At 35.1% G+C, this 13,563-nt stretch overlaps 1 protein-coding gene across 3 annotated transcripts in view; it reads right to left on the minus strand.

Annotated features, from left to right (window-relative positions):
* Nucleotides 1–13,563, minus strand: part of AFAP1 (actin filament associated protein 1) — a 231,547-nt gene that overhangs the window by 102,735 nt on the left and 115,249 nt on the right. For all 3 annotated transcript variants that reach the window (XM_074229837.1, XM_074229839.1, XM_074229838.1), the window contains exons 5-6: nt 7,762–7,973; nt 612–791 (exon numbers count right to left, since the gene is read on the minus strand). In XM_074229837.1, the coding sequence (XP_074085938.1) occupies nt 612–791; nt 7,762–7,973 (392 nt within the window). The remainder of the gene's footprint in view (nt 1–611; nt 792–7,761; nt 7,974–13,563) is intronic.

Below are 13,563 nucleotides of genomic sequence, written 5' to 3' on the forward strand. Positions count from 1 at the left end.
CTCCTAGTCTGAATCAATATTAATGGTAGAATAACACTTAAGTGTTTAGAAGGTGAGGAAGAAGGAGGGATGGGAAAAATGCTAAGGAGGAAAAAATAGACAGATGCCAGATTATTCAAATTCCTTCAAATCTCTGACAAAATCAGAAGGCAAAGCCAGAGAATCAATGACCAAAAAGCACCCTGGACTCTGTACTCTGGTCAGCAGGGGTAATCCTTCTATTGATTTTAAACTCAACCATCTCCAAACCCCCCCATCTATGTCATTCTGGTTGCTCGTTTTCCACTAGTCTTCCATAAGAGTTCCCCAAGAAAACTAGAGGCCCCTTCTGCATGTTTATTTAAAAGTTCTGAGATTAACAGTATAATCCTCAAAAAAGTCCAGGGGCTATCCTTTGCTACAGGATATCATCATTCAAGCTTTAGATTGTAAGCATATCGAGGCCAAATACTAACTTTTGTTTTGTTTTTTATTTGTGTCCCTAGCATTTAGCACTCAGCTAAAATCTAGGTGTTTTACAAATGTGAACTGCATTAAATATAACTTCATTGTAATATGCATAGAAGGAGCATGGAAACTGTTCTTAAAATTCTTAAATAGTTCTTTCTTACCTTGAGCCATTGTTCTGCTTGTTCTTTGCTCTGTACAGCCAGGACCAGGGCATCTGTACCTTGATGTGTGATTTTCAGCTCATGTTTCTTCTTCTTGCTGTCTTTGGGGATATAGGTGATGCTGCACCCATGCAGTGGAAGTTCCATATGGGGTTGTTGGTCCTTGGAACTTTTGTAGCACTGTATTGAATAATAACCATACAGCATGGGTTTTAATATTCTTCTGAGAAAGTTTTTGAAATAACACTAATTCCAACTTCTACAGGACACTTGTCCCTAGTCCTCTTATTTCTAGTGCCTTCTCTCTGTTGACTTTCCTACTGATTCGATGTGTGGCTCATTCGCATGTTGTCTCCCCATTACACTGTGAATTTCCCAGGAGAGCTGACTGTACTTTGTTTTCATTTGTATTAGTACAGTATCTGATACTTAGTAGGAGCTTAATACATGCTTACTGATTGAGTGACTGAGGACATAAAGGCACTAGTAGCAAAACTGGGATTTGAACTCAGATCCACTGAATTTAGATTTATCACATTCCCCTCTGTCCCACATTCTATTTACTAGTTGTGTATTTATTTCTTCTCTTCCATTAGACTATTATAGATACCATGGAGTCAGGGCTCATGTTATAACTCCGTAGCTCTGCCAGTTTCTAGTATAGGGCTACACAAAGTAGACCCTAAATATTTAAGTGAATGATAAAATCAACTAGAAGGAAGATTAGGTAATTCTCAAGACATCTGGATAAGTAATTGTTCAGACAGGAGATCCAAAGTGTAGGCTTTTGCTGGAAAACAGATTAGCAATTTAATGGGCATCAGGTATTCAGTCTTATGACATATTAAAAATCATTTTATAAGTGATTAAATCCTTTTTGGGGTATAGCTGGGCCTACAGATAAGCAAAGCAGGGTGACAAGGAGGACAAAGAAGGTGATACGGTAGAAAGAGCCCTGATTTTGGAATCAAGGCTGAGAGGTTCAATCCCAGCTCCATCTTTACAAGTCACAGCAAATAGCTTAAATGCTCGGGGTTTCCATTTTTTCCTCTGTAAACTGAGTTGGATGGACTAGATGAATACTAAAAAAATTCCTTCCAATTCTAAATCTCATAATCCTAGAAGTCACATGGTCAGATGTGATGTTTGTCCTCACTAAGCACAGATATATACAATGATAATGTATTTAGACTTGATATAATTCAGCATAGCATGGTGGCAGATGTGATGTACCCACAAAACTCCCTTGTGCCACAAGAATCAGATTAAAATGTGACTAGGAAATGTTAACAAAAATAAATAAAAATTCAGTACAACACAGACAATGTTAATTTGTGGGGTTTTTTAATGTCAATAAGAGGACCACGGGAATCTCTTTCTTGTTTGAGTTTAACATCACTGGTGTAGTAGATAGAGAGGAAGCTTTAGAATAAAAAGGATCTGGTTTCAAGTGCCTGGCTGTGTGAACCCTGGGTGAGTTAATATCTCATTATCACTGACCATTCTCTAAGACTCTGCATTTCAGAATAGATAGTCATTTGCTTTGGTAGAAGGAGCTGACTTATTAGGAGGTTACTAATACCACTGAAATAATGTCCAGTCCAAAATAACAATAACAACAATCATAATAATGCTGATAATAATTACAACAACAAAAACAAAAATAATAAAATATAGGACTTGGAATAAGGAAGATGTCAGTTTGGATCCTGATTGTTTAGTCCTAGGTAATGTACTTAACCTCTCACAACCTTAAGTTTCCTCATCTGTAAAATAGGAAAAATGGCAGCACTTACCTCACTGCAGAATAGTTGTGAGGATCAAATGAGTTAACATACCTAAAGTACTTTGCAATTTTCAAGAGCTACCAAAAGGATAATGAGGAGGAGGCAGATATTAATTTGATTTTGATGAAGTAGAAGAAAGAATAGTGTCTCTACCTCTTATTCTTACTGTTTTCTTTACCTGTGGAGCATTCTAGAGAGATTGATGTATTTGAAATTAGTAAAACCTGGATTCAAACCTCAGTGATCCTTAAAAAAAATTCTATTTGCCTCAGTTTCCTCATCTGTAAAATGAGGAGAATAATAGTATCACTCCAGGGTTGTTGTGAGGATCAAATGATGATACATTGTAAAGCACTTAACATAGTAAATTAACATAGTAAGAGTTATATAAATATTAGCTATGATGAGAATGAGGATGATGAGAATGATGAGAATGATGATGATGATGATGATGATGATGGATGTGCCTGGCACATTACTGGCACAAAGCAAATAATTAATAAATATCTGATGACTACTAATTGATAAAAGTAGCAAGGGAGGCTTGAGGTTATTCTTAAAAAGGGCAATATTTAGGACAAAGTAACCTCTTTCAACAGAAGACATAACAGAGACATCATAGAGGGAATTCTACTCAGGGATTAGTTGGATTAAATGAGTTCTATGGTCTCTCAACTCCAAGATCCTGCAATTTTATAGTCTTTCAAGACATGATGAGAAAAAATCACTGCCATGATACAAAAATAATAATTTCCATGTAGATTATTCAACACAACTCTTAACAAATATCATGGCTTAATGATACTGTGCCCACCTAGTGTCTTAGACCCATTTCTGGAATTTGGTGTATGTAGCAATTGGTTTGAGAAAGATTAATCTGAGTGGTGGACCTCAATGATCTTAGATGTCACTGGAGACTAGCAAATCCTTCTCTCAAACTCCAGATAGGTTTTATTTGGCTGCTGCTAGCTACTGTTCTCCTTCTCCATACTTTTGCACAATGGATCCATAGAAAGAGCAATAAGGGGCTGTCTGTGTGGTATCTTTTGCTGGCACTAGCCTGAATGGAATGCCACTGGTCCAAGGAAAACTGGAAATATCTACACATAAGCTATAGAAATCTCTATAAACCATCAATATACTTGATTTAAATAGGAGAATCAAATGAATACCTCTCCCCACTTCCACAACTATGTGCATTTACAGTTTTAATAAACATTTCCTGGAACAAAAAATAATAATGATAATAATACTGGCTAGGCCATCAGATTTGTCATTAGAATAGTTAAGACTGATATTGCTCCAAATCTCTTTTCCTTCATTTTCTATGTTAAAAACTCTAGAGTTACCTCTTCACCTAAATAATTGAGGGTACAAAAGACTTTATTATTTTTACACATGGGTAAAAAAGAAAATATAGGATTCTATATATTCACTACTTTTTATTATATGTCTTCCCAGGCTTAAACATTTTTGGTGAATCGAAGAATAGGTTAGGAACAGAATAAGGGGTAAAGGAATGTTATTAAGAGAAAAGTTAGGAAAAGGTAATATATTTCCTAACAGTAGAATACTGTAAAGAATCTAATATGAAAGGTGATAATTCTCCAGAACATAGTATTTTAGAAATACAAGGAAAAAAATACACCTAGAAGAGCTCATCTTCTACTGAGAAGGAAGGAAGGAAGTTTAAATCATGGGATCATGGATAACCAAAGTTAGGGGAGATGGGAGAAGGGGGGGGCTCCCTGAGAAATTATCTAGATTCTAGTGGAACCTCCTAGTTCCATAAAAGAGGAAAATGAGGCTAATTCTTTTTTTATAAATTATAAAATCCTAGTAAATAATAGGTATGTGTTAATATAAGCTACAATTTTCATTTTCATGTTAACAGAACAAAGTAATCATGTAAACTGGCTACATTTTAAAACATCCCATTTAAATTACATTTAATTTTGATTTTTAATTGATGAGAAATTTTAAAATATGCATAGAATTAAGCCTTAGAGGGCAGTTATTCATCCAGACAACAAATCTCACTTGAACTAAGAACACATTTGTTAAGTTTTTTGCCACCCCTCCTCCCCCTCACCAACCCCGTTTCCTTTCCTTGATTTATTTTTATAAATCCCGATGGCATCATATGGGCAGAAACTAAACTTGGGAGCAATTCAGGCCACACATGTGGCAAAAACATGCATCCTCAATGTTTCAAAAAACTGAGTAAGAAACTTAATTAAAAGGAAAAAAAGCAAGGCCTTCATTATAAATTTAGCATAACATTTTTAAGTGTCTCTAGTAAAAATTCAAAGGTGAGAAAAACAGTCAAATCTTTGCCTTACCCTCCTCTGTTACATGGTCTCTTTGTAAAATGAAGTGACTGGAATACATTGTCCATGAGAAACCTTCCAGAGCTAAGACGTTATTCAGGATAATCATAAAATCATCCATGGATGACACAGAAATTATGTTTTGATGAGATAATTCTTAGGAAAATTTTCAAAACATAGAGGAAAACAAATGCAAAGGCTTATTTTATGATACTATCATGCAAAGGCTCAACCTCAAACTTATTACTTCAGAAGAAGGCCCAGTAGTCTGGACTATTGGTTTATTTAATAGCTCTCCCTATGCTTCCTTCTGCTTACTATGCAGAAGTGGTCTGAGCCTTGGAATCTGAAGAATTACAAGGGAGTTTGGCTCTGCCATTGGTTATCAATAGGATCAGAAACAAGTCACTTAACTCTTTCATTATCAATTTGTTCATCTGTTAAATGGGAATAATTATATTCGTTTAATACTTTTCCCTCAAAAAGTGGGAGAAAGAACTTTGCCAACTATAAAGCACTATGGAAATGTGAGTTCTGAAGGAACACAGTGTTTTGAGCAAACCACATAGATCTCCCTTTCCATTGCTGTTTGAGCATTCAATTTTTATTCTCTCTCCTCTCTCTGCCTTTCTATTTAATTCTAGAAAACTCAGCATTTAGGTTTCAAAGGCAGAAAGGAATTTCCCTTCAGATTCTTTTCCCCTTCAAACCTCCAGGCCCTTCATGCCCCACTTGCATGGCCTGGCATAGAAGAATACCATGGCTCACTTCAGAAGGGAACTAAAAAGTTCCAATTTTAGGCTTGTTAAAATGTCATGCATTACCCTCCCTTGCAGAGGTGGGGAACTCTGGTCATGGTACATTGCATATATTGTCAGATGCAGTTGATGACTTGAAGTTTGTTTTTCCCCTCATTTAAAGTTGTTGTTGTTTTGTTGTTGTTGTTGCAAGAAATGGCTCATTGAATTGATGGAAAGAAGAACTATATTCAGAAAAGAAGATCAACAAAAGATGTCAGTAAGATTTAAAAGAGAAAGAAAACAGTCAGAAATGGTGGCTCATGCTACTGGAGAGACTAAGGTTGCAGATCTCTGGAGTTGGACAACTTTTGAGCAGGATTAGCTCATGCCAGTTGGGTTGCCTACAATTAGTCCAGCATTAATATGGTAATTCCATAGTAATGGGAGAGGGGAACTGGTTTGCTTAGAGAGAAGTGAAGTAGCCCAGATTGGAGTGGAATAAAAATCAAAGTTCTTGTAAAAATCAGTATTGGGCATGTTCATGAGTAACTTCTGTGCCTTCAAGCTTGGACAACATTAACCTTAATCTTGAAAGAAAAGAGAAAAAAAATATTTTGCAGTAATACTGCTTCCAAGAAGAGCCAAGTGACCTGTCCCCATAGTCACTCTGAATTGGAAATTCTTTCTCCAATCTGCTGAATTCTAGAACTTGCAATCATTCTACTAAATAAGTATCAATTATTTATTCTCTTCCAGGGAAGATGCCAAGTGCTGAGGATAACCAAACAAGAATAAATCAGCCCTTGCTCTCTCCAGGAGTTCACATTGTTTTGAAGAAGACATGGGAAGGTGAGGGAAGACTTCATCAAATACTCTCTTAATTTTGAGACCTGAGAGCAATGGATAGAAACCTCATAAACACAGCTCAGATTCAGGCTCAAAATATGAGGATTTTTTCCTAATAGTAAGAAATATTCAAGGGGTTGTTTCAGAAATTCATGGCTTTCTGGATCTTCTGAGAAGGACTAGACAACAACTTGTTGTGTAAAGCATAGGTGTTCTTACCCACATACAGCATAGTCTCCCAGAGTCCATTCAAACTCTGAGATTCTGTAAAATAGAAGAGTTTGGGCAGTCATAAAGCTTGAGGGGAAAAGAAGTTGTTCAATTTTGGATATGTTGAATTTGTGGTGTGAGCAGGGAACTCCACTGAAGCCACGTAGCACTAGCTATCAAAAATAAGGGTCTAATGTGGAAGAGAAGCTGAAGGGGAAACTATAAATTTTGTTGTCATTTACAAGGAGGTGATAATTAAAGCCACAGATAAAATCATCTAAGTAGGAAGTAGAGAAAAAAAGAAAAAAGGCAAGGAGAGAATTTCAGAAGGGCACCTAAACTTAGAGAGTGAGCAAAGAAAATGAGAAGGTCCAATTATACTGGTTTGGAACAGCAATATCATATCAACAGCAAAATACAAATACCCCCAAACCAAGTGCATTTGAAAAAAAAAGATAAATGGTATTTAAATACCAGTGCTATAAAAAACCACGATGATCTGAAAGGTGTACCCTCACACATCACAGACCTGTTGTTTTTAAACAAAAGATTTACAACTGATAGCATAGGGCATGACTATTTGATGTTCAAAGAATTCTTTTCTTTTTCCTCAAAGAAAGGGATGAAAGAAGTATCAAGACTCTTAGATTCTATTCCTTCTATTAACTGTGTGTCCTCAGGTAATTCACTTCAAGTCTATCAGCATAATTTCTTAATCTCTAAAATGAAGGGATCAGTGTAGACAATAATGGATGAAACCTATGTAGCACTTAAAAGTTTATAGAACACTTTCTTCATAATAACTTTTGTATTGTAGGCAGGTCAAACATCAGCATTCCAATTTTACAGATGAGGAAATAAAGGCATAAAGAAAGGAAGAGAATTGCTATGATCACATATCTAATGAATAGAAGAAATGAAACTAAAAGTGGATTTTTCAATTCTACTATAAAAAATGACATTCATAACTTACAATGCAGTCATTTGAATCAAACTGAGTCACAATTAATTTAAAATGTAATTCAATAAGTAAATATTCAATTTACACATAACTTACTAAGATAACTTGCTTGATATTCAGCTGTCAGGAAGTCATTTAATACCTTAGCACTTTGGATTCCTTCCCTTTCCCAAAGCAAATATTGGTTCTGAACATAAAAACAATGAGCAGTGTGCCAGAATTTGACAACATGCTAGAGTAGATTTTACTTAAAATTATCCATTCCAAAAGCTTTACCAGTAGTTTAGTGTCTTTGATGACACAAAGCAGCTTGGTCCACTGTCCAAACCGTTTCTTTCTTAAGAGGAATGCACAGATCTTAGCATCTTTGACAAGGTCCATGGAGGCTTCATCTGATGGCCACTGGTGTCTTGTCTTCTTTCCTTTCCCATCTTCATCTTCTTCATCATATGATTCATAAGAGCTGCTCATTGCATCCGAATCATAATCTTTCAAAAAACAGCAAAGTAGAACAGTTAAAATAAACTGCCATGAAGAATGTCTACAATCTTTTTTTAAGAAAAATTTTATTTTGAGTTTTTTTAATTTTTCCACCATACTTGCTTCCCTCCCCCACCCCACCCCCAGAAGGCAGTCTGTTAGTCTTTACATTGTTGCCATGGTATACATTGACCTCAGTTGAATGTTGATGACAGAGAAATCATATCCTTAAGGAAGAAAAATAAAGTATGAGACAGTAAAATTACCTAAGACAATGGTTTTTTCCTAATATGAAGATAATAGTCTTTGGTCTTTATTGAAACTCCACAATTCTTTCTCTGGATACAGATGGTATTCTCCACTGCAGATAACCCAAAATTGTCCCTGGTTTTGCACTGATAGAATGAGCAAGTCCATCAAGGTTGATCATCACCTCCATGTTGCTGTTAGAGTGTACAATGATTTTCTGGTTCTGCTCATCTCACTCAACATCAGTACATGCAAATCCTTCCAGGCTTCCCTGAATTCCCATCCTTCCTGGTTTCTAATAGAATAACAGTGTTCCATGACATACATATACCAGTTTGTTAAGCATTCCCCAATTAATAGGCATTCCCTCAGTTTCCATTTCTTTGACACTTCAAACAGGGCTGCTATTAATATTTTTGTACAAGTGATGTTTTCACCCTTTTTCATGATCTCTTCAGGTATTGGTATTGCTGGATCAAAGGATATGCACATTTTTGTTGCCCTTCAGGCGTAATTCCAAATTGCTCTCCAGAAAGGTTGGATGAGTTCACAGCTCCACCAACAATGTATTAGTGTCCCAGATTGCCCACATCCTTTCCAGCATTGATCATTGTCCTTTCTGGTCATATTGGCTAATCTGAGAGGTGTAAAGTGGTATCTCAGAGATTCTTTAATTTGCATTTCTCTAATACATAATGATTTGGAGCGATTTTTCATATGACTATGGATTGCTGTGATTTCCTCATCTGTAAATTGCCTTTGCATATCCTTTGATCATTTGTCAATTGGGAAATGACTTGTTTTTTTTTGAAAATTTGACTCAGCTCTCTATATATTTTAGAAATGTTGTCAGAAATTTGTTTAGAAAATTTGTCAGAAATACTAGTTGTAAAAACTGTTTCCCAATTTACTACATTTCTTTTGATCTTTGTTACAATGGATTTTGTCTGTGCAAAAGCTTTTTAATTTAATGTAGTCAAAATTTTCTAGTTTTTTTAATGATGTTCTCTATCTCTTCCTTGGTAAAAAACTGCTTCCCTTTCCATAGATCTGACAGGTAAACTATTCTGTGATCTTCTAGTTTGCTTAGAATATTGGTTTTTATGTCTAAATCCTGTAACCATTTGGATCTTATCTTGGCATAGCATGTGAGGTATTGGTCTAATATAAGTTTCTTCCAATTTTCCCAACAGTTTTTATCAAAGAGAATTTTAATCCCAATAGCTGGATTCTTTGGGTTTATCAAACAGCAGATTATTATAATCATTTCCTGCTATTGCACCTAGTCTATTCCACTTATCCACCACTCTATTTCTTAGCCAATACCAGACAGTTTTGATGACTGATGCTTCATAATTTTAGATCTGGTAAGGCTAAGCCACCTTCTTTTGAATTTTTTTCATTGAATCCCTGGAAATTCTTGACTTTTTATTTCTCCATATAAATTTACTTACAACTTTTTCTAGCTCATTAAAGTAATTTTTTGGATTTTTGATTGGTAGGGCACTAAACAGGTAGTTCAGTTTTGGTAGAATTTCCATTTTTAATTATATTAGCTCAACCTATCCATGAACAGTTGATGTTTGCCCAGTTATTTAAATCCGATTTTATTTGTGTGAGAAGTGTTTTGTAATTGTTTTCAAAAAGTTTTTGAGTCTGCCTTGGTAGGTAGACTCCCAGGTATTTTATATTGTCTGAGGTTACTTTGAATGGGATTTCTCTTACTAGCTCTTTCTGCTGTATGTTGCTAGTCAGATAGATATAGATATAGATATAGATATAGATATAGATATAGATATAGATATAGATATAGACATAGACATAGACATAGATATAGATATATGGAAATGTTGAGAATTTATGAGGGTTTATTTCATATCCTGCAACTCTGCTAAAGGTGACAATTATTTCTAGTAGTTTTTTAGATGATTTGGGGGGATTCTCTACTTATATCATCATGTCATCTGCAAAGAGTGAGAGTTTTGTCTCTTCCTTTCCAATTCTAATTCTTTCAATTTCTTTTTCTTTTCTTATTGCTGAATAGTAGTGGTGATAATGGGCATCCTTGTTTCACCCCTGATCTTTTTGGGAATGCCTCAAGCCTATCCCCATTGCATTATAATGCTTGTTGATGGTTTCAGATAGACACTATTTCTTAAGAAATATTACAATCTTGAAAAGATAAAAGAATAGCATTATATTGCCTCCCTCCACTACTCTGAACAGTCTACTTCGGGGAAAATCGAATTTCAGGTCATACTCTGCTTTCTACCTTCAATATACTGCACAGTGTCCTACATATATATATATATGCATGTGTGTATATATATGTATATGTACATATATATGTAAATAGTTATTAAATATATTGCTGAACTGAATAATGATTTGGGCCTTGTTTTGGACAATTATTTCACAAACTAGGAGTGCTGGGAGTTGTAAACTAAAATAACACAAATTTACAAAATTAGCCATGTTCTCAACCCCAGTACCTCAATGATTGAAAATTTACTTGAGGGCAGCTAGGTGGCACAGTAGATAGAGCACCAGCCCTGGAGTCAGGAGTGCCTAAGTTCAAATCTGGCCTCAGACACTTAATAATTATCTAGCTGTGTGGCCTTGGGCAAGCCATTTAACCCCATTTGCCTTGCAAAAATCTAAAAAAAATTTACTTGAAACTGGAAATAGCTTTTTAAAAACTCTTCTGGATAGTTTTCCTTGATCAGATTTATAATGTCTAAATAGTTCAAATTTCTATAGCAATTCACAGTTTACAAAGCACTTTATAGGAATGATCAAATTAATTTCAAATAACTCTTATAAATTAGCTAGCAAGAGACACAAGCATAATTTCTTTTTATATTTTAGGTTTTTGCGAGGCAAATGGGGTTAAGTGGCTTGCCCAAGGCCACACAGCTAGGTAATTATTAAGTATCTGAGACAGGATTTGAACCCAGGCACTCCTGACTCCAGGGCTGGTGCTTTATCCACTACACCACCTAGCTGCCCCATACAAGCATAATTTCAAAAGAGTGAAATGACTTATCCAATTCCAGACTGGTAGTTCTGGCCTTGAAAACAGGAGATCTGGGTTTGGATACAGATATTCCCATTTACTGATTTTTTTTAACTGGCCTTAAGTCACTTCCCTTCTCTCAAGAATGTCTGTTCATTTTTACAAAGTGAATAATATGTCTGATCTTGCTATCTCTTATACTTTATGTTTCTTCCTTAAGGATATGATTTCTCTCTCATTACATTCAATTTGGATCATTGTATACCATGGAAGCAATGTAAAGACTGGCAAATTGCCTTCTGTGGGGGGGTAGAGGGAAAGAAGTAAGATTAGGGGGAAAATTGTAAAACCCAAAATAAATAAAATCTTAAAAAAATGAATAATAGTACTTGAAGAGACTACTTCTTTGCATGATTATGAACAAAGAACTTCCTAAACCTGAAAGTACTGGGAAAATTATTGGAATTTTTGTATTTCCATTAATATAGGCAGTATTCTGCACCATCTCTCACTGAAATGGAAATCACAAACGATTTGATGACCAAGAACCATAGGAAGAATTATGATTTAAAAAAAAAATGAAGCAGCTCAAAAAAACCAAACTACCTTTTTTCCAGAATTAACTGAAATAAAATAAACATAATAATGGATTAGAAGTCAGTAGGTCTAAAATTTGAGGCCAGGCTTCATCGTTTAACCAAAAGTAATCATTTTAACCAAAATAAATCACTCTCTTTAGTACTTATTTTCCCTATTTGTAAAATAAGGGAAATAATCACTGTCCTGATAATCTTGATGGGTTAATGTGTGATTCAGGTAAAATAATGGAAGAGAAAAATGTCCTAAAAGTATGAGCAATGATTATTTTGCACTCCAGATGCTACACCATTACCTAGATGAAATGCAAATAATTCTTGTTTAAAACCATGCAAAGAGCTGAAGAGGAAAACAAAACAACTTACAAAGTAAATGGTGAGCAAACAAGGATATTTTATGTGTTTTTGGTTTATTGAATTTTTTCAATAATGGGCATATAACCACACACACAGTCTAATACCCTCAATTTACAGATGAGAAGAGCAAAACCCAGAGGGATAAAGTTACTTGCTCACAAGCCCTGGGCTACAGTTGAGTCAAGAATTAAACCAATGTTTGCTGACTCAAAATCCAGGTCTCTTTCCACCACACCACAGAGTTCTTTAATTACAACAGAAAACAAGTTATACAATGTCAAGAAATGGCATAATCATATTAAATCTATGTTAACATAGAATGCCTAAGCAAACCAGCATGATCTTTTTACTTGGGAACCACTTAGGGTCACAGAAAGAGAATGGACCTAGAATAATGAGAGTCATATGCTCGTGATAACACTATAGTGAAATAATTATGCTAGTTCTTTATCTCATAGAATTGTAGTAAGTAAAATATTCTGTGTGAATTATTAATGCCTATCTTTAAAACAATAACAACAACAAAAGGAATATGGTGAAATATCTTCTCTCTTCCACCCCAAATTCTCCTTTAAAAAAAAAACAAGTCCCTTTCAAAGCTAGTCATTTCAGTTATTTGTTATTTCGGATCATCTAACTCAAGAATAGAGAACCTCTTTTTCTGTCAAGGGCCATTTGGGGTCTTATAACATCATTTGAGGGCTACATTTGGTCAAACACTTAATTAATTCACCCGCAGCTGCCCTAGCAATGCCAGATCAATGGACTGGAAGTTCCCTGTCCAATGTTCTAGGTTCTGGAAACATAAGAATAAAAACTAAAAAATATTCCATATCAAGGAAGCATCATTCTATATCCAAACACACATTTGCTTTTCTGGAGGGAAAAAAGATAATTGTTAAATTGATATTTTGATTTAGTTCAGTATTCATGTCATTGGATAGAATAAAAAGTGTGAATGACTTCTGAGAACAGAAGTTCCAGAGTGATGATTTCTAAAGATTTTGTTCATTTCAAGGAAGTTAAGTGGTGCAGTGTACAGAGCACCAGACCTGGAGTCAGGAGGACCTGAGCTCAAATCTGACCTCAGACACTTAATAATTGCCTATGTAACTTTGGGCAAGTCACATAACCGCATTGACTTAAATTAAAAAAAAAAACAAGAAAAAAAGATTTTGCGCATTCAAGGGGGATGAATAGATGCTAGGTAGCATTTCTGATACTATTCTCACCCAGAACACTGGATGCAGAGATACAAAATCTATCTTGCAGTTCTGGCTCTTGACATTTATAAGGTGTGTAAACTCAGAAAAATCACAAGCTCATTATAATCCTATTACGTTCCAACTAAAATTCCAACTTTTACAGGAAGCCTTTTCC

Source organism: Macrotis lagotis, chromosome 3, assembly GCF_037893015.1.
Source record: "Macrotis lagotis isolate mMagLag1 chromosome 3, bilby.v1.9.chrom.fasta, whole genome shotgun sequence".
Lineage (NCBI taxonomy): Eukaryota > Metazoa > Chordata > Mammalia > Peramelemorphia > Peramelidae > Macrotis > Macrotis lagotis.